Genomic DNA, 22,310 nt, shown 5'->3' with positions numbered 1-22,310 from the left:
AAAGGCCATATATGACAAGCCCACATCTAACATCATACTCAATGGTGAAAAGCTAAAAGCTTTTCCTCTAAGATCAGGAATGAGACAAGGATGCCCCTCTTACCACTTTTATTCAACACAGTCCTAAAAGTCCCAGCACAGTTATTTGGAAAGAAAAAGAAAGAAAAGGCATCCAAATTGGACAGGAAGAAGTAAAAATGTCTCCATTTGAAGATGACATGACACTATATACAGAAAACCCTAAAGACTCCACCAAAAAACTGTTAGAACTAATAAACAAAATTAGTAAAGTTGCAGGATACAAAATCAACAAAAATCAGTTGCATTTCTATACACCAACAATGAACTATCAGAAAGAGAAATTAAGAAAACAATCCCATTTATAATTATATCAAGAAAAAAAAAACCTAGGAATAAATTTAACCAAGGAGGTGAAAGATCTGTACATTGAAAACTAAAAGATACTAATGAAAGAAACTGAAGAAGACACAAACAAATGGAAAGATATCCCGTGTTCATGGATAGGAAGAATCAGTATTGTTTAAATGTCCATACTACCCAAAGAAAGCTACAGATACAATGCAATCACTATCAAAATTTCAATGGCATTTTTCACAGAAATAGAAAAAACAATCCTAAAATTTGTATGGAACCACAAAAGACCCCCAAATAACCACAGCAATCTTGATAAAGAAGAACAAAGCTACAGGCATCACACTTCCTGATTTCAAACTAGAGTAATCAAAACTGTATGGAATTGGCATAAAAACAGACACACAGATCAATGGAACAGAATGGAGAGCCCAGAAATTAACCCATACATATGAGGTCAACTAATTTTCAACAAATAAGCCAAGAATACACAATGGGGAAATGATAATCTCTTCAAAACAGTGCTGGGAAAACTCGACAGCCACTTGCATAAGAATGAAAGCTCCTTGAGACACTGGTCTTGCCAATAATTTTATGGATTAGACACCAAAAGCAAAGGCAACAAAAGCAAAAATAAGAAGGACTACACTGAACTAAAAAGCTTCCGCACAGCAAAGGAAACCATCAACAAAATGAAAAGATATACTATAGAATTGGATAAAATGTCTGTAAACCACCTATCTAATAAGGGATTAATAACCAAAATATACAAAGAACTCATACAACTCAATAGCAAAAATAATAACAAAAACAACCCAATTTAAACTGGGCAAAGACCCTGAATAGATATTTTTCCAAAGAAGACATATAAATGGCCAATAAGTACATGAAAAAGTGCTCAATATCACTAGTCATCAGGGAAATGCAAATCAAAACCACAATGAGATATCACCTCACACCTGTTGGGATATGTATTATCAAAAAGATAAGCAGTAACAAAAGCTGGCGAGGATGTGGAGAAAAGGAAAACTTCGTACACAGTTAGTGGGAATGTAAACTGGTACAGCCACTGTGGAGCTCCTCAAAAAATTAAAGATAGAACTACCATATGATCCAGCAATTCCACATCTGGGTTTATATCCAAAGGAAATGAAACCATTGTCTCAAAGAGATACCTATACTCCCATGTTCACTGCAGCATTATCACAATAACCAAGATATGGAAAGAACCTATCCATTGACAGAGGAATAGATAAGGAAAATGTGATTATATATATTCACACACACAATGGAGTATTATTCAGCCATGAAAAAGAAAGAAATCTTGCCATTTGCAACAATATGGATGGACCTAGAAGGCATTCTGCTAAGTGAAAGAAGCTGGACAAATACTGCATGGTATCACTCATATGTGGAATCTAAAAAAAAGCTGAACTCAGAGAAACAGTAGGAAAGTGGTTGCCAGGGGCTGTGGGGGTGAAGGAAATAGGGAGAGGCTGGTAATCGGGCACAAGCTTTCAGTAACGAGGTGAACAAGGTCTGAGGATCTTCTGTATACCATAGTGACCACAGTTGATAACACTGTGCTGTATAACTGAAATTTGCTAAGAGAGTAGAACTTAAGTATTCTCACTTTAAAAATAAAGGTAAATATGTGAGGTGACAGATGTATTAATTAGCTCAATGGGGGCAATTCATTGACAATGTATACAGATATCAAATCATCATTCCGTACACTTAAATACCTTACAATTTTGTCAGTTATACCTCAATAAAAGTGAAAATAGATAAAAGAAGTGAGCTTCAGGAGAGAGGAATTTAAAAACTGAGAATTTTTAAAACTTGGAAACGTGAATATCCCATCAATTTATGAAAACATATATATTTTTCTAATTGGGGTACAGTTGCTTCACCATGTTGTGATGGTTTCTGCGAAGTGAATCAGCCATATGTACACACACATCCCCTCCTTCTGGGATTTCCTTCCCATTTAGCTCACCACAGAGCACCAAGCAGAGTTCCCTGTGCTATACAGCGGGTTCTCATTAGTTATCTATTTTATACATAGTAGTATATATATGTCAGTCCCAATCTCCCAATTCATCCCACCCCCCCCTTCCCCCCTTGGTCTCCATATGTTTGTTCTCTATGTCTGTGTCTCTATTTCTGCTTTGCAAATAAGTTCATCTGTACCAGTTTTCTAGATTCCACATATATGCATTAATATACGATGTTTGTTTTTCTCTTTCTGACTTACTTCACTCTGTATGACAGTCTCTAGGTCCAACCACGTCTCTACAAATGACCCAGTTTGGTTCCTTTCTATGGCTGAGTAATATTCCATTCTATATACGTACCACATCTTCTTTATCCATTCATCTGTCAATGGACATGTAGGTCACTTCCATGTCCTGGCTATTATAAATAGTGCTGCAGTGAACAGAGAACCCTCTTGCACTGTTAGTGGGAAGGTAAATTGATACAGCCACTATGGAGAACAGTATGGAGGTTCCTTAAAAAACTAATCATAGAACTACCATACAACCCAGCCATCCCACTACTGGACATATACCCTGTGAAAATATGTATCTTAAGTTTACTTTTATCAAAGCATGTTCATGTCAGGCTCTAAACCAACATATGTGTGGGCACTGAATTAATTCACCCTTAATTCATGCTGATTAAACTCCCTACCTTTAGCTGCTTAAAACACACACACACACACACACACACACACACAAACACACAAAAACAAACAGAAACAAAAAAGCAGAAAAAGAGAAGACGAAAACAACAAAGAACAAGGGCAACAAATAGAAAATGGTAATAAATACTGTAGATATCAATCCAACTATATCAATAATCACTTTGAATGCCACTTTGAATAATCACTTTTAATTGGTCTAAATACACCAATTAAAAGAGAGTGTCACAGTGGATCAAACAACAAGAAACAATTATATGTGGTCTATAAGAACCCACTTTAAATATACAGTTATAGATTAAAAGTAAATGGATGGGGGACGTGGTCCAGTGGTTAGGACTCTGTGCTTCCACTGCAGGGGCCACGGGTTCCATCCCTGGTTAGGGAACTAAAATCCCGTATACCGTGTGGCACAGCTCAAAAGAAACAAACAAAAAAGTAAATGGATGGAGAAAGATTTACCATGTAAACACTAATCAAAAGAAAGCAGAAGTAGCTATGTTAATTTCAGACAGAGCAGACTTCAAAGTAAGTAAAGTGATCAGCGATAGTGAGGGGCATTACACAATGATAAAGGGACAGTTCTCCAAGAAGACACAGCAATCCTTAACGTGTACGCACCTAACAACAGAGCATCAAACTGCATGAGCAGAAAAGTGATAGAACTGCAAAGACCAATAGATCAATCCACTGTCATAGTTGGAGACTTTGACAACCCTTTCCCAGAAATGGTCAGAGCCAGCAGGCAGAGAACCAGTAAGGACATAGTTGAACTGACCACCACCATCAATCATCAGGATATAATTGACATTTATAGACTACTTCATCCAACAACAGCAGGATACACATTCTTTTCAAGCTCACACGGAACATTCGCCAAGGCAGACCACATTCCGGGACAAGAACAAACCTTAACAAATTTAAAAGAATAGAAATCATACAGTGCCTTCTCTCAGACCACAGTGGAAGTAAACTAGAAATCAGTAACAGAAAGATAACTGTAAAATTCAAGATACTTGGAGATTAAACACACTTCTAAATAACAACATGGGTCAAAAAAGAAATCATAACAGAAATTGTTCAAGTATTTTGAATTTTGTCAAATTTTTGTGCATTAATTGGTAGTCATGTGATTTTTCTTCTTTAGATTATTAATACAGTCAATTACATTGAATGACTTTAATATACTGAACCAGCCTTGAATTCTGAAGATAATCTCTCCTCTGTTGCAGTGTGGTATTCAACTTATGTATTGCTCAATTCAATTTGCTATGATTTTCAAGGATTTTTACATCAATGTTCATGAGTGCTACTGGTCTGTAGTTTTCATTTTTTGTACTAGCTTTGGTTTTGGTATTAGTGTAATGCTGGTCTCATAAAATTAATCAAATATTTTATAGTTTCTCTATGTGCTTTGTTCTTAGAAAGATCTTCCCATTCCAACATCAGATATATTTTTAGTGATTGTTTCATGTTTCTTTCCTTAAAAAAAAAAAAAAATCTTAACTCTATAACCCATCTGGAATTTATTTCAGCATATGGTATGAGGAAGAATCTAACCATTTTCTCCAAAATTGTCAATTGCTTCGGCCCCATCTTTGAATGATTATATAGCTGTACCTCATTGATTAGAAACCTCTTATTATTATAAACTAAATACACGTATATTTGGGTTTGTTTCCCAACTTTCTACATGGCAGCAGCAGAGTAGGAAGATGGGAGGGAGACTGGGGACCTGAGGTCTGAGAACAGACAGCGGACAGGAGGGGAGATGCCAGGAAGGCAAAAGAGCGCAGAAGAAGAGGGGCAGCCACAGGGGACGGAGGGTTCTGTGTGCGACACGGTATGGTCCAGCTGATGGATCTGTGATACTGCCGGACTCACAGCCCCGTCTCCACGTCTGCCACTTGGCCCACAACGGCCACCACCGCCACACGGCCCCTTCCGGTCTGCACAAAACCACCAGGCCCTCCAGCTCCACGTGGTCAGGCGCTTCGCCCTGAGCCACTCGGTACCCCAGGCTGTCCTCACTGTCCTGTCGCCACAGTCCTCACTGCCCTTCTGACCATACATTCCGCAAGGGACAGGCGGGGACCACAGAGTGCCGCGGGCTTTCTCCACCTCTTCGTTGCACGTGCTCTGCTCCAGCTGCCTCCCGTGACCACGCCCCCTCCCGGCCCGGCCACGCCCCCTCCGCCGACCCTGCACCTGCGGGTGAACAAGCCTCCCCAACCCCGCTGGCCCACCCCTCCGCCCCCCTCCAGCCCTTTCCTCAGCCGCCCCCTCGGCCGGCGCATCCCCAGCGGCCTCTGCTGTGCCCCCAAGGCCCCGCCCCCGCATACCCCACGGGTCCCTACACCGTCCCCCCTCTGCTCTACAGGCCTCACCGTGCCCTGCAGTCCTGGGGCCTCCGCATCATGACCCCTACCCCACTCCTTCCAAGTCCTGGACGCCGTTGGCTGGCTACCTGACACACGCAAGTCCGGGGAGGCAGAGAGCCCGAGTCCAGCCTCCCCCGCTGGACACATGCAGTCCCGCCCCCGGCCCACACCACCGGGCTTCGGGCGCACAGGGGCAAGGACACCGAATCCCAGGTTTCTGCGCCCCGCCCCCTCTCCACCCCCTGCACCCCTCCCCTCCTCCCTCTTCCCCCTCCCCTCCCCCCACCCCTCCTCTCTGTCTCCACATAACCTCTCCCAGGGGCAGAGCGGGGCCCTAGGCAGCCAGGCTTCCCCGACCCGCACCGCGCCAAAGGACACATCACCGCAGCCAGGCTCTGTGTCCCCACCACCCCAAGGTGCTCAATAACATTTACCGAAAGAACGCTAGCGTTCTGGGGGCAAAGGCCAATGCCCACTTCATGGATTAAAGGTGTAGCAAGTACCTTTTTCCCGTGCATCATCTTGTGAATCCACAGCTGTTATTAACAACAAAATTATATCATGGACGTTGAGTCTATTTACACTCTATCTCCAGACAACACAATTTCAACAAGGCTAAAGGCCCAATGTCATTTGCTATCATTTTCCTCAATCTTTGCGATCTGTAAGAAGCTAGGGCCAGCATTCTTATTATTCATATAAGTTACTCACTTACTATTTAAATGGATTTCTTGCTGGAAACCCTGGTGGTGCTCCCTTCCCCTTCCCCCAGATGTCATTTTTCTGGGTTTTGAGAGACTAAACTTCAGACTGCTGAGCCAGAAAGGGGGCTGGACCGAGGGTCTGAGGAGACCCACAGGCCCGGCTTCCACCCACTGCTCACTTACCCTCGGAGCACAGAGAGTTCGTGAGCAGCGTGGGTGGGCAGAACCAGAAAACTCTCCACCCCAACCCACGTGAGACTGGGGAGAGAATGTGGGAGAGCCTGGGCCTCGAGCTGGTCACAGAGGCAAACCAGGCGCTGCAGACAAGATTCTGCCGGCGTTGAAAACAGCCTCACACATCAAGCACTGGATATGCGCAGCTTCCCAAAGAGAAGAGGGTTTATGTAAATCACTCACGAGAAAGTCACATTAACTTTGATTTAGGTTTCTCATAACAGCATTTTTTTAATCAGTTAAATATTCAAGACATTGTTCACACAAGAAATCAATTACACATCACCTCAGGAAAAAAGTCAGAATGAATCATGATTTATGAAGATTCCAGAGCCCAGAGCAGCCGCCCCAGCAGTGCCCGCTGCCCCTTACCAGCAGGCAGGTCCCCATCCACTCAGACACCAGCACGTCCACCTTCTCCGGCAGCACCACGTCCTCCACCTTCTGCTGGAACACGGTGATGACGTCAGCGAAGCCGTTCTGCATGACCAGCTGCCCTGTGTGCTGGGCCATCTCACTGGCCTCCACCGCGTACACCTGCACGTGACAGAAGCACCATCCGTGCGTGCCCCGGCCCCAGACCATGGCCCGCCGTCCACTCTCCCCAAGCCTGAGTCTCCTCGGCTGAGTCAGAGCCAGCAACAGGAGGCAGGCGGCGTGCTGGACGGCGGCGGTGGACGGCGGACGGCCACGCTGTGCCGCCTCCACCTGACGGAGCCCCGGGAGGACCTGCCTCTACGCGTAACTCCACTTTCTGCCTAAACGTAGACACAGGGCTGCAGGTGGACAGAAGCCTCTGCACCCACGTGGGCCGCCCACCCCAGGGCCCCAGGTTCCGACACACGCAGCGACACAGTCCGAAACCGACACAGGAGATTCTTGGCACTCGACTGAACAGTCAGACTTTTAGGGTATCAGCGGCTAATTACAAATCCAGATCCTCAGGAAGTCCTGAATGCTACGTCCTGGTTCTGGCAGGGTCTGGATTCGGGCGGTCACTGCCCTGCGGTGGCACCTGTGAGCTAGGAACCTCACCCACCTGTGCTGGGGCCGTCGAGAGGCGGCACCTCTCCGTGGCCCGGACGGGCTTTAACGGGAGGATGAGGACAGGAGCCCAGCAGGGGTCCCAGAGAGTGGTCCACCCTGGCCCTGCCAAGGCTCACTTTCGGCGGCGGAGGACACGGGACGGTGGTCTACACAAGCAGCCCAGCCCAGACACGTGGACGCACGTGTCTCCTTGCGTGACTTAAATAAGTTTCACAAACACAGCCCACCAGCTGCAACTCACTGGGATATTTTCTATTCTGTCCTATGCACTCTGTGCTGTCTGCGACTCATTAAACCCACGTCGCAGCCTCTGGCGGGCTCCGCCTGCAAGAACACGCCGCCGGTTTCACCTACGTGGCGGGCACTTCACCAAGACCCGGCTCGGAAGTTGTGAAAGGGCTGCTGCCTCCTACTCACTGCTCTCGGCTGAGCATAATGTGCACAGAAGAGGCTGATGATCCCAGTTCCACAGCCGACATCCAGAATCACTTTATCTTTCAGGGATTCTTTATTCTGCAGGATAACGTGGTGGTACTTAGTCGTTCGTGGCTGGTCTGCCAACATCTCCAAGTGAAGTTTCTAGGGGAAATACACATGAAGGGAGGATCACTGCCTGTAGCTGGAGCTATGCCGAGCTCTGGCTTAAGGCGGAGGGTTAGAGCCTGACCTACCCGCTCGGCCCCGCCACCCCACCCCTAAACTACGAGTGACAGCGTTTAAAAAATAAAAGGCCAAAATATGCAGCAGACACAAGCAAGAGTAGACAGTGAAGGAATGAGAGGGAAGCTTCCGGAACCCTCCCCGCTCAGCGGGCTGCACCACCCCAACAGCCAGGGGAGCGGAGAAGCAGGTGTGGACCACGGAGGTGGCGGTGGAGGAGCGGCCACATTCCCATCCAGACACAACGTGGCCACGATCCACCGAGAGCGAACGGCCAAGCCTGGGAGAGGCTGCAGGAGGCGCACGGGCCCCACTGCGTCCTCTCCGCGTGGGGCCCGCAAGGCCCCCCACGTGACTCCCCTCGCTGCCTGGGGACAGCAGGAGCCTCTGCGCCGGCGCTCGGGCCTGAGCGCAGGTCCCCAGCCACACTGCGGGCGGGACTCTCAACCTGAGGACACGCTCCACGGGCATCGGCCGGTCCCCAGGGAGGCAGAGCAAGGCTCCTCCAGACAGTCTGGGGCCACAGAGGCTGCTGGAGCCCCCAGCACCTGTCCCCACGCCCCACACCATGGAGACCCAGCTCAAGTGGCACCACGCACAGGGGGACAGATGGCCCGGCCACCCAGACCAGGTCAGCACCAACATGAGGCCTGCACGGGCCTCGGGAGCCCCGTGGCTCCTCGGAGACGGACAAAGGGAGGCCACCAAGGTGGACGGAGTCGAGACCCAGCTGTCCTGCCTGCGGGGCCACCCTGACGCCGAGCCAGAGCAGGATGCGGAGGCCCCAGGGGAGGAGGCTGGCATGGCTGCATTCGCCTCGGACACGATACACTTCAGAGCGAAGAGCATCAGGTCGTGACAACACAGGAATCACTTCAGCAAGAGGACATCAGAATTCTAAATATTCTCGGACCTAATAACAGCTTCAAAATACACAAAGCAAAAGCCAGTAAAAATGCAACAAGAAACAGACAAATTCCCAATTATAGTCAGAGACTTCGACACCCTTCTCTCAGTAACTGACAGAAGCAGAAAATCAGAAAAGACAGAGACGCGAACAACACTTTCAGCCAACTTAATCCAACTGATAGAACACTTCACCCAACCATTTACAATAATACACAACAATATCTAGGAACAGATTTACCTAGAAAGGTACACAACCCTGTATGATCAAAACCTTAAAACTCTGACACATAACACAAGGCTTAAGAAATGAGAAAAGTCATCACAAAGATGTCACTTCTCCCTAAATTAATGCGCGTTTTCCATGTAACACATCAGAATGCCAAACACCTGGACAGGGGTGGAGGAGGAGCCAACAAAACGATAATAAAATTAGTTTTGTTGCAGCAAAAATAGAAATGAGACTTTTCTGATAAACAAGAACAATAAGCAACAATGAACAGGCTGGGGAAACAGCATAAACAGGCCTGAAAGAGTTAAGCCATCTTGGTTAATCTTTAGCTGTTACTACTAACAAACACTGGTAGCTAGACTTGTCCTTCACAAAGCTAAACAAAGCTAATTACTCTGATTCCATATGAATCGTACCCTGCACCTGGCATTTACTCTCGATGCATTCACTTGTAGCAAGTCACCCCTTGTAGCTGTTTACATTTCAGAAAGGTCGCAGGCGGATAACCCAGAGATGAACGCACCCAATTACCAGGCTGCCTGACGCCAGCAGTGACTGTTTTAAAATACTGCAAGAAGAAGAAGGATGCAAGACCTTCACCACTTTGATCCTATCACTTATCCTGGACTGTGAGTTCCACCTACAAGACCCCCTGTAATTGCCCAGGAGGAGGGGGCACAGTTCTTGAGGCGCTAGCCTGCTGGGTCTTCCCTTTGCCTGGCAAAGAAAATACAAAGCCTCTCTATTTCTTATCCTCCAAATCTGTCTCTGTATTTCTATTCGGCATCGGTGCACAGGGAGCCAAAATTTGCTGGCAACAGTTTCAAAAAAATAAACAGACGAGGCCATGACAATGCTAAAAATTAGGAGAACTGCTAGAGGCCTAGCTCTTCCAATCATTAAAAAGCATCTGGACCTGCAGAAGAAATAACCGGATCAATGACACAGAACAGAGATTCCCAAAACAGACCCTAACAATTTGACATATGATAAATGAGCGTTGCACATTATGCAGAAAAGGAAGATTAACCAAAAGCTGGAACAGCTGGATATTTGTGGGGAAATTAAGTCGGAATTTTACCTTATTCTTTACAAGTAAATTCCAGATTGATTTAAATATTTCATTGTTAAAAATGCGATCACAAAAGTTCTAAAAGAAAGCATGGATATTTATAATCTCGGAGTGAAGGCCTTGAAAATAGGACACAAACGCAGAAGCTACAAAGAAAAGAAGGACAAATTAGACCATATAAAGATAAAAAGTTCCATGGGGGAAAAACAGCAGCAAATGGTCAGTGTGATACATATAAACACAAGCTAAACTGCCTATTTAACATATAAATTGACAGAAATCAAACGAAAAATGGGCAAATTATATGAAAGTTTATCAAAAAATAAGAAATACAAAAGGCCAATAAAATATGAAAGAGGATCAATCTCACTTTAAAAAATGTAAATCAAAACCGAGATACATATTTCACCTTTAAGATTGGAAATCTTTTTTCATTCTGAAGACTTGTGGTGGTGAAATACCAACAGCACAATTCTATGCTGTTGGTATCTTTCTGGCAGGCAACTTGGCAAGATCCACCCAAGTAAAAAACACATATGTACACCCTTCAAATTTACCCAGTGGAAATTCCAGCAAAGGTTTAGCAGGATTTATGTAGGAGGACATCCATTACAGCATTGCTTGCTGTGATGAAAACTAAATATGATCCTTTTCAAATCAACACAATACTCCGCAGCTGTTGTAAAGAACAGACCTTCAAAACAGTACAGCTGCATGAGAAGAGCAAGGTGAAAAACAGTGTGTGTGGAACTATTCCTCTTCTATAAATTTAAAAGAATAAAACAGATGCAGCTTAGATTTGGAAGAAGCATAAACACTGTTGCTGAAAGAAATCTCAAGGAGCAGAGGAGACAGACTTCAGATTATCACTATGTCTTTCTTAGTAGATGGAAACCTCTAAATATGTACACACATCAGTGGTTTTTCATTTCCTTTAACATTTTTAATTGTCAAATATGACATATCTACAAAAAAGTACACTAAAAAGTACTTTAGAGTTTACTTAACATAGCTACATTCCAAACACTCCTGTGCCCACACCAGAACCCTGCCAGCACCCTGGACCATCTCACCCGGCCTTGCCAAACATAGAACCCCCCCTTACCAGTAACCCCCATCCAGATTCTCAGGGGAATCAGGTCCCTGATCTCTAGAGCTCCACCACTTATTTATACATTCATAGGCAACACCTTTTAACGCTGCCTTATAATTTATATAATTGAATCAAACATAAGGTATTCTTTGATGTCCTGCTTCTTTCACTCAACATTGTATTTGCAACGTTCCTCATGCATTTAGTTTTATTTAGTTTAAAATATAAACAGGGTTGTCTGGACCACAGGACTTTGGGTCTTTATTCACATTGGAAAAAAAACAAACTAATAAGCTAGTTATTTATAGGTATTACTGTTGATTTATATAATTTTTTTGGTTTTTTTTTGGTTTTTTTTTTACGAGCCGAATGTTTCTTTTATTTAATAATCTACACAAACTAATTCTACTGTTAAACACCAATTGCGGGGGGGAAGCGCGCACACAGTCCCCCACTACCACAAATTATGCAGTCGAGTTTCTCCCATTTGGAGAAATCGCAGGCGTCAGCACACCCCCAGTGCAATGGGTGAGCCTCATCCTGGGAAAACCACCTTCATGATCATGGTATCTCCCCTGCCAGGTAAGTATGAACCACTCTTCCCCGCCCCCCCATACAGCCTTAGACTCCTACACTGTACACACACGCTCCCTACCCACCCTCCGCCCCCCCTCCCCTTCCACGCCTCTCAGCCCCTCCAAACGACTCTGCTAATAAAATCCAAGCAACCTCTCTGGAAAACTTCCACAGCCCGGGAAGTGGCTCGCGGGGAATTGTACCCCTACGCTGCAAGATTTACATCTGTATATCATTTTTAATGTAAAATTTATTACTTTTCTTTTTTAATACTGAGAAAGGTTCATACCTCCATTGCTCAAACAATATCTCTAAACCAGTGGTCTGCACATTACAGCCCGTGGGCCAGTCTAGCCCACCACCTACTTTTATATGGCCTACAAGCTAAGAATGGCTTTTACATTTTTAAACGGTTTTTAAAAATCAAAAGAAGAATATGACACATGAAAATCATATGGAAGTCAAATTTCAGTGTCTATGGATAAAGTTTTATTGGAACACAGCCCTGCTCACTTGAAGTTTTGTACAGCTGCTTCAGCATTTGGATGGCAGGGCTGAGCAGCTAAGGTGAAGAAAACATCTGTGGGCCCTGCTCTGAATGATGAGTAGAAGCCCAGAAATTATTTTTAAACTTAGAACCTAAAACTAGCGAGAAGCTAGCGCCAGCCGGCCGGGCGGGCAAGGGAGGCAGTACCAGGGTCCCGTAGCTGCCGAAGTACTCCTCATCCTGCCACGAGTCCTCGGGGCCCCAGTCCTCCACGTGCTTCCCCAGGTGGTTCGCCGGGATGTACCCGCAGCAGCCGGCACGCTCACCCCACCACCAGTCGGCAGTGGTTTGTCTCAGGATGAGAATTTTCTCTCCTCTCAAAAAGCTGAGCTATAAAAACATACAGAGAAATGAAAATTAAAGAAAAACCTGTAGTTCGTATTTCAGTGATAAATCCCCCATCACTGGGGCCCAAATCACAGCAATTTCGAAAAGGAGTCAATGGGTAAATGCATCAACTGACAATATATGAAAATGATACCAGGATTTTAAGATTTTTGTGGAATATCTACACGAAACAAAAGCACACCTTAATTGATTTTTTTTAAAAAAAAGATTAAACATTTTCAAACAGTGTAAATTTCTTAGAACAAAATTTCTAACAGCCCCTTCACCGTAACTCAGCTAGGTGGTAGCTGATTCGGTTACTGGAGGCTTATGCTAAGAAATTCCTATTACAAAGTAAAGAATGCTACATTCAAGTAGATATTTTTATTTTACACCCAATTTTTCATTAATTAGAATAGGTTCTAAGTAAGGGTTTCAAAGCAGAAACTGAGGCAGGTACCTCCACCCCCCGTTCCTCACCCGGGGATCCTTCACATCAGGCTTGGGACCTGAATTTGTCAGGCTGGGAGGGTCACCCACAGGTCTCCTGTGGCTGTGAAGTATCTGAATACTTCTTTATTTAAATCTGCTATGACTTCTGCAAATTTTACATCTAATCCTGTCCCTGAACATGCTGAATCCACAAAGCATAAGCCCACATGGCTACCTGCGTCTCATCGGTGGCAGAATAGTCTGCGATGGCCACGAACTCCTCGGGGTGCACACTACCCTGGAGGTTCCCCTCCTCACCCTGCACGGCGGGGTCCTCTCCCTCCTGTTCAAAGCAAGGGAGAAAGGGAGGTGGCTGTGGGGCTGCCATTCCTCTCCGCCCTTCCCTCTGCCTGTCTCTCCATCTGTCTCGCTCCGCCTCTGTCTCTGCCTCCCTGTCTCTCTGTCTCCATCTGTTTTCTGTCTATCTCTACGCCTCTGTCCTCTCCGTCTCTCTGTCACCGTCTCTGTTTGTCTCTGTCCCTTTCCGTCTGTCTCTCTGTCTCTGCCTCTCTCTCTGTATCTGTCTCCGCCTCTGTTTCTCTCTCTTTCTCCACCTCTGTCCCTCTCCGTCTCTCTGTCTCTGTCTGTCTCTGTCTGTCTCTGTCTCCGTCTCCATCTCCGCCTCTGTTTCTCTCTCTTTCTCCGCCTGTCCCTCTCCGTCTCTCTGTCTCTGCCTCTCTCTCTGTCTCCGTCTCCATCTCCGTCTCTGTCTCTGTCTCTCTCCACCTCTGCCTCTCTCTCTGTCTCTGTCTCTGTCTGTCTCTCTTGGCTCCAGGTTATTAGGATGGTTTCAAATCAAGATTCACGTGACCACGTTTTCATCCTACAAACACTTGGGGTCGTCTCCACCAGCAGAATGAAAGGATCTCACCCTCCCTCCACCTTGACTTTAGTCTCTAGTACAAAATGACTCGCATCCTTAAGCGAACGTCAGAGAAAGAACAAGAAAGAGGCACCGTGAGTGACCACTTAGTGACTGACCCCGTCAGCAGCAACGCTCTGAAGGTGGTGACCGGCCCAGGAGAAAGCAGCCCTGCCTGGGCGTCAGACCCGAGGGCAGAGCTGGGCGGTCGTGCCGAGGGCCGACAGGGGGCAGGGCGCAGCCCTCGGGGCGCACTGCTGCTCAGGACTCGGAGGGGGCGCCCTGGGTCTCGGCTGCACGCGGCCCGCCTCCCTTTATGTCCAAACGGGTCTCCCTGGAGGCCACCCCAGAGGCGGCAGGGCCCCAGCTCGCGATCCAGTTCACTGCAGCAACCCCGCCCGGACATACGTTTAAACAGATTTTCCTAAACGTAACCATCGTTCATGTTCATTTTAGAAAATGTGTGGAAGAACAAGAGCACAAGGAGGAAAATTAAAGCTAAGTGTGAGCTTGCTCATTGGTCAGAGACCAGTGACGGTGACACGTAACTGTTGCAGCACTTCAGGCTTTCTTCACGTGTACACGCAATACCTCCTTATACGGTGTTTACCGGGATCATAAAACTCTGCCTTATGACATATTTTGCACTTATTAAATTCTGAACATTTTTCCCCATTATTAAATACACTTCTAAGCACGTTTTCAGTATCTCATAGTATTCCATTCCATGAATTATTGTAACTTATTTATCAAATCTCCTATAAACATTTAAACTGTTTTCAGTTTTGACTAGTATAAATTATGCTAAGGTGAACTTTAATATGAATCGGTCTGTCCCTGATAATTTTCTTAGGATAAATTCCTCAATATGACACTGAGGGTCAAGGTCTTTTACGGCTTTGATACCACCACCCGATGCCTTCCATGGGGCGGCCGCTCGAGCTCCTGCATGCGAGGACGGAGCCTCGTGAGTTCCCTGCGCCCGATCAACAGTGGATGTTAATCACTGCAGCCTCTGCCAGTCTGAAGGCGAGAAATTACCTCTTGGTTACCTCCATTTGCCTTCCTTTGATTATTAGTGATCAAATATGATTTTACCTATACATTAGTCGTCTTTATTTTAATAATCACCTGTTTGCATCCTTTGCACATTTCCTATCACAGTAACACGATTCGTTTCTGCTCACCCTCATCCTGTCCGGCTCCACCCGCGCTGTCTGTCACCGGCCCCCCACACCCCCGATCCTCACGGTCGCCTGGTGTACATGGACAGCATGGAGAGGGAGGAGGGTCCCCACACCTGTGCTCGTGTCACACGTGCGTGCACACACACGTGCACACACACAATTTATTTTTTCTTTTGACATCGCTTTTTGTAAAAGATACCAGTTTTAAAAAATTTTTCTTTTTTCACTCACACAATAACTTGTGGCAAACTCCCCACCTGCAGAACTCTACATAACATACGTATATATGTTATGTACGTACACATGTACATACATAACATATGGCTACATAACATTCTGCAGCGGGGATTCTGCCTGAGCCTTAAGTCATCTTCGACTGATGGACTTTCTCTGGATGTCCAGTTTTCTACCACCACAAACGTCTGTGCACATTTATCCTGACATGATGACATTTTATCTCTATGGGATAGACTGACAGGGCTGAAACATAAACATAGTTTTCACTCAAACATTTGTCAGATTCTTTCCATAAAGGATGCGGCACTTCACACTTCACCAGCAGTGCATGGAGTAACCGTCTTTAATTTTTGCCAGAGGAATAGGTGTAAAGACTCCAGAAAAGGTAAACATGTGGGGAAACACTATTACTTATACTTTATAAAAAAGACTTTTGATAGTACAGAGAAACAATAATAATTTATTGTGGGGTTTATAGCATATATAGAAGTAAAATATGTTATAACAACAGCACAAAAATAGCGGCTGGTAAATGGAACTAATTTACAGGATTCTTGTGAAGTGGTCAAAAAGAAAAAGACTAGAATAGGTTCAGGATGCATATCATAATTTCTTGGGTAACCATTAGGATAATGTTGGGCTGGCCAGAAAGTTTGTTCAGGTTTTTCCATAACATCTTCAGAAAAAACCAAACAAACTTTTTGGCCAGCCCAAAAAGGTACAGCTAAAAAGTCAACAGAGGAGATAACATGGAATTATAGAAAATATTTTATTAATCTAAAAGAAGGCAAGAATGGAGAAAGGTAAAAAGGAAGAATTGTGACAAGTAGAAAACAAACAGCAAGATGTTAGGCTCATGTTAGACTTATGTTACATGTTAATGGACTGAATACTCCAATTAAATGGCAAACATTATCCGACAGGAAAATAAAAGACATAACTATAAGCTCCTTACAAGAGGAACACTTTAAATATATGGAGTTAGTTTGGCTGAAAATACAGGTATATATGTGTCTGTGTACCATGCAAACGCTAAGACAAAGTAGATGCAAGGCAAGAAGTATTAATAGGTAAAAAGAGAGACTTCATAAAACTAAAAGGGTCAACTAATCTAGAAAACAAAAACTAACCTAAACATATGCACCAAATAAAAGAGATTCAAAATGTATGAAGCAAAAAGTGATAGATCCAAAAGGAAATAACAAAAAAAATAGACAAATCCACAATCACTGTGGAGATTTTTGAAACTCATCTCTCTCAGTAATTGATAGAATAGATGGACAAAACATCAAACAGGATATAGATTTGAGCAATACTAATAACCCATTTGACAGTGAAGACATTGAACACTACACCCAACAACTGCAGAATAACTTAGTCTCCGCAAGTGCACATGGAACATCCACCAAATAACCCTTACGATGAGATCATAAAGCAGGCCTGAATAAATTTCCAAAGATTGAAATGTTATATTTTCTGACCAAACATAATCAAACCAAAATTAAATTTAAAAAATATAAAATTTCCCACGTTTGGAAATTAAGCAACACACTTCTCAATAGCCCAGAAAATTTATAATTTCCACTGTGATATATTAGAAAGTATTTTAAGTGAACAATAATGAAAATACAATGCATTTAAATGTGTGAGGTGCAGCTATAGCAGTGAATAGAGGAAAAGTTAACAGCTTTAAAGATACACACACACACACACACACACACACACACACGAAAAGAAAGGTTTAAAATCAGTGATCCAAGCTTCCATCTCAGGATGCTATGAAAAGAGAAAATTAAACCCAAATAGAATAGAATAAAGGAAATAAAAGCAGAAATCAATGAAAGAGAACACAGATGGACAAGAGAAAGTTAACAAAGGTTTCTTTGAAAACATAAAATTGATAAAATCCTAAAAAGATAAAACGCAAACTGTGACTATCAGGCATCTCTTCTGTGATGAAGAATGCTATTACCAGGATGAACACAAATATTATTGAAATACTACCATGACTCATAAATAACCAGGAAAACTAAAATCACAAGATACCATTTCTAACCCACAGACTGACCAAAATTAAAAAGCCTGATGTTCTCAAGTGTTAGCAAGCACTTTGGGCTCCTGGCAGACCTGCGAACTGGTAAACCACCTGGGAGAACAATTGCTCATTATCTAGTAAAACTGAAAATATGCAATCTCTTCCATCCTACAATGCCATTATTGGGTAAATACCCTGGAGCACATGTGCACAAAGAGACACATTGAAGGATGTCACTGGAGCACTGTTTGAAATAGAGAAAAACTGGAAGCAATGTAAGTGTCCAACAAAAGGGAAAGAGATAAAATGTGGTATATACCTAACGTACAACAGTAAGACTGAACAGACCTACATACCTACCTGTGAATGTGATACATTTCATATAAGGAACACACTACAGGGACCATCCTTCAAGACTAATCCAGTTGTACCCATACATTAAAGACAAATCCCTCAAAAGTAACATAGGTGGAAAAGGCAGGCTGCAGAGGACACACAGACTATGACACCACTTAGGTAAATTCTAAAAAGCACACACAAACAATATCATATGTTGCTCAAAGATGCCTATTTAAGGTATAAAAATATAAAAGATGGTGCAGAAGCACAAATATCAATTCATAATTCATAGTAGTGTTTGCCCTTGAGACAGAGAAAGAAGAATGGGACTGGGGAACAAACTTTATTTATGTTTTTTCATTCATATATATACTTATATTCTGAAGTAAATATGATAAAATGTTAGCAAGTTTCCACTTCTGGGTAATATGTATTGATATTTGATGTCTGCAATGTTATTCTGTAAATGTTCCAGTAGTTTTTTAATTTCTCAAAAGAAAATTAAGAGATCCATGAAGTTAAAACATTTTATGATTAATTTTAATATTTTAAGAATCATATTTTCATAATTTTAAGAAACAGATTAATGAAATTATCCAACTACAAATAAAATTTCTATATATAAAAACCCAAATGAATTTAGAACGATAATTAGAATGTAAAGAGAAAAAAAAATGTTAAAATTGACATCACAGACATGAAAATGTTTTTTAAAAAACATTATTTATTAGAGTATTCTGGTTTTTAACTTTACATAATCGACATTCCTTTAAATTTAAGGTGACTTTTTTTTTTACTGTTAACTTGAATGAAATTATATGTGTGTCCCAGGCAGAAAAACAGTATGAATATATAAATCTTTTCTAATGTCCAACCTGTCTCTAACATATTATGTTTGGGATGTTTTTAAATAACTTAAAAAAAACGTGCTTTCTTCACCAGCTCAAGTGCCAAAAATGGAACCCTAGATTCCTGGGAAGTGTTTACAGTGCCCATTTCAGAACGTCATGTGTGACCTTTACACACTGTGCATTTCCTCTATTGAAGCGTCCCCTGGTTACTGGCCACCCTCCAAGGTCCAAGGAAAATGCCATCACTCTGGGCTGAGCTCCACTCTCTGTAATGGTCCTGGTCTTTAAATACAAGTTCTCACACAGCAGAACCGAAATTACCTGCAACTCACTTCTGGGGCAGTCACCTGGTGTTGCCATAATTCCTTTGGGATCTGCACATAGCTGCTGCTTTAATGTTTCATTTTCCCCTCCATTTCTATTTTAAAAGGAGATAGAATGAAAAAATGCTTGTTATGTTGCATAATAATTAATTCCACATAACTTCTAAGGTCCATGAAAAAGCTCCTCTACCAAATGGAAATAAATGTAAAGAATGAACAGAAATGAAATTTATAAACACAATTCTTACAAAATCAATTGAAAGCATTTAAAATTTATGAACTCCAAACAGTGTATATTTTCATCACTAGCCTGCAAGGTGTTAATTGTTCATTGGCCAAAGACTGTTAGTTTCTGTTAGATCACTGGGTTGAATTAAAACAATAAATTGATGTCAAGTCTTTCCTTGGAACCCTGACAACTTTAACTCCAATTAGAATTTCCTATCTGAGGCTTTAAAGTGTTTCCACTAACAGGAACCAAGGTCTGCATCTCCCAGAGGCTTTTCTTCTCATTCTCAATCTTACTTTTCCAGTGACAGTGTAACCCATACTACGCTCTGAGATGGATGTGTGTTTTTTTCAATTATACAGCAATTCTTTGTTTAAAATGAGGGCTTCACTTTATCAATCAAGACCTAATACTTCTTTGGGTGACGTTTGTAATTATAAATACTAATACACATTCATTGCATTTTCGCTGGAAACACTGCATTGGGGCCAGAATGGGGTGGGGCCTGGTGGGTGGGCGGGGCCATGGCGGTGGGACCAGGATGGGGCTGGGCCGGTGGGAGGGCGGGGCCGGGATGACGGATGGGGCCAGGGGGGGATAATGGGGCGGGGCCTGGATGGGGCGGAGCTCGGTTGAGGAGCGGGGTAGGGTTGGGGGAGCGGGCCAAGGATCCTGAAGGGCAGGTGGCCAACGGGGTGGGGAGAGAATCAGGGGAAGAGAGGATGAAGGGAGGGGCAGGGCGTGATGCGAGAGCAGACTGCGTAGTGAGGGAAGGGAATGTGACCTGCTCTCTGAGAGGGTGGGACATTGGCCCGGAAGCCAAAGGCAGACGGGATGTGGGCGTGGCACTGGGGCGGGGCTCAGGGAGGGGCGGGGCACTGTGGGTGTGGTTGGGGAGGTAGCGGGGCTGCGGGGCGATGGGTGTGGCGCCGTAGGCGTGCTCGGAGGGAGGGCGTGGCCCTGGCGGGGGCGGGACACCAAGCTTGAGGTTAGCACAGAGGCGGGAAGGCGCGGAGAAATCTCGATAAGGGGCGGCGGCCTCGGACCGCCCGCTGACGCGACATCGGGCGAGGACCCCTCACCTGGCATGTCCTGCCCCACGCGCGGTCCAGCCGCCGGAGCTGCCCACGGGAAACCTACCTCAGCCGCGTTTCTCCGCTGAGGTTGGCGTCCACACCTCCGGCACGGAGGGGCAGCCAGCACCCACCAAGACCCCGAGCCACCGCCCTCAGCTCGCGCAGGCGCAATGTGCGCAGGCTGCCCGCGTAGAAAGCCCCGCCCTGGAACCGGCTTCGCGCGCATGCGCTGCCGTACACGCCCCGCTGTCCGGAGAGGGGAGCCAACGCCCTGGATCGCGCAGGCGCAGTGCGGTCGGGGGAGGGGCATCCCAGAGAAGACCCGGTCATGGGCGGAGCGCCCCGCTCAGGCGCGCCTCGCGGATCCCGCCTTCGGCCGTCGCGCGAGCCCGGGCGCTGTGCTCCAAGCGTGCGGGCTCGGGCTCGTGTACCCGGGCGCTGGGGGCAGCCCGGGGAGGGGGCGCGGCGGCGGCGCAGGTGGCGGGGAGCGGGAGCCACCCTGGTCTGGGGGGTCAGAAACCCGCTATGAGTGACAGAAGCGGCTGATTTCCGGAGCAGGACCCGCTTTCTCGTGCTTTTCTTGTAATAATTCAGTTAACCTTCCCAACCACACTGTGAAGTGTAAACCCTGTGTCGTTCTTTCCAGTTGACAAGTGGAAGCAGAGTGATTTTTTATTTTACCGAGAGGAAGTTTGGGATTTAAAGAAAAACAACAACGTTATTGGCCACTGCTATGTGGTGGTCTAATGGGGGTGGGCAGGTGATGGCTGGAGCCGGAAAGGTAGGAGAAGGTGGTCAAAATCCTAGAGAAAGTAGGGTGGCGGGTGCCAGGGCCTGGGAGAGCGGAAAATAGGGAGACGATGTGAATGGGTGTAGGGTTTCAGTTTCACAGGATGATGAGAATTACGGGGATGGATGCTGGCGATTGGCGATCGTTGGACAGCAATGTGAGCTATTTAATACTACTGAACTGTACACTTATAAATGGTTAAGATAAGTTTTATGTGTATCTTACCGTAATAAAAAAAAGAGCAGGAACAAATTACCAATATAAGAAATGAAAAGGGAATTCAGTACAGATGCTGTAGATTTTTTTTAAGATAATATACTAATATTATGAAAATTTGTCCCAAAAATTTAACAAATTAGATAAATTAGACAAATTCCTTGAAGAACAACTTACCAAAACTAAACGAGAATATTTAGAAAATCTGCATAGTTCTAGATCTTCGAAAGGAATTAATTTCATAATTTAAAATTTTCTTACAAGGAATACTCCAGGAACAGATGGCTTCACTAGTAAATGCTTCCAAACATATAAGGAGAAAATAGTGCTAATGTTACACAAATTCTTCCAGAAAATAAAGAAAACTGAAACACTTCTTAACTGGTTCTATGAGGCCAGCATAACCCTGCTATAAAATACTAGTAGACACAGAAAAAAGTTAAAATGGCTAAGACAGAGAGCGTTGCTCACCACGCAGTTCTACAAGGGTTAAGTCGTAACCCACTGCAGTTGGACGACAGTGCACCCTGAGAGGAATTCAGGATTTGGCACTCTGTGCTTTGGATACACAGACCCCTAGATGCATCGCTCAGGAAGAATTTCAATGACCTGGATTCTTGTATCTTCCCATACATAGAAAAGTACTAAAATCATTAACTTGGGATATCTGTTCTTTGTGATTAACAGCAATCTTTTACCAAAACGCATGCTTGACTGCATGTATTCATGCAGTCATGAATCATACATAAACTGGCCTCTCCCCTACCTCTTCCGAGCAGTTCCCTCAGAGCCACTGAGAGGCTGTCTCCCGAGCTATA

The 22,310-nt window shown here is 44.6% G+C and overlaps 1 protein-coding gene and 1 non-coding gene across 4 annotated transcripts in view; both read right to left on the bottom strand.

Moving 5' to 3' along the window:
- PRMT2 (protein arginine methyltransferase 2) overlaps window positions 1-20,682 on the bottom strand; it is a 38,882-nt gene extending 18,200 nt beyond the window's left edge. For all 3 annotated transcript variants that reach the window (XM_036851360.1, XM_036851359.1, XM_036851361.1), the window contains exons 1-6: window positions 20,551-20,682; window positions 19,180-19,276; window positions 13,523-13,630; window positions 12,676-12,858; window positions 7,860-8,021; window positions 6,768-6,932 (exon numbers count right to left, since the gene is read on the bottom strand). In XM_036851360.1, the coding sequence (XP_036707255.1) occupies window positions 6,768-6,932; window positions 7,860-8,021; window positions 12,676-12,858; window positions 13,523-13,630; window positions 19,180-19,218 (657 nt within the window). In that variant the 5' untranslated portion in view covers window positions 19,219-19,276; window positions 20,551-20,682. The remainder of the gene's footprint in view (window positions 1-6,767; window positions 6,933-7,859; window positions 8,022-12,675; window positions 12,859-13,522; window positions 13,631-19,179; window positions 19,277-20,550) is intronic.
- LOC118895103 lies at window positions 11,832-11,995 on the bottom strand. The gene has a single exon (XR_005019873.1). It is a non-coding gene; the product is annotated as a U1 spliceosomal RNA (small nuclear RNA).
- Window positions 20,683-22,310: the final 1,628 nt, after the last annotated feature.

This window comes from Balaenoptera musculus, chromosome 4, assembly GCF_009873245.2.
Source record: "Balaenoptera musculus isolate JJ_BM4_2016_0621 chromosome 4, mBalMus1.pri.v3, whole genome shotgun sequence".
Classification (NCBI taxonomy): Eukaryota; Metazoa; Chordata; class Mammalia; order Artiodactyla; family Balaenopteridae; genus Balaenoptera; species Balaenoptera musculus.
This window is presented reverse-complemented; position numbering and strand designations above follow the sequence as displayed.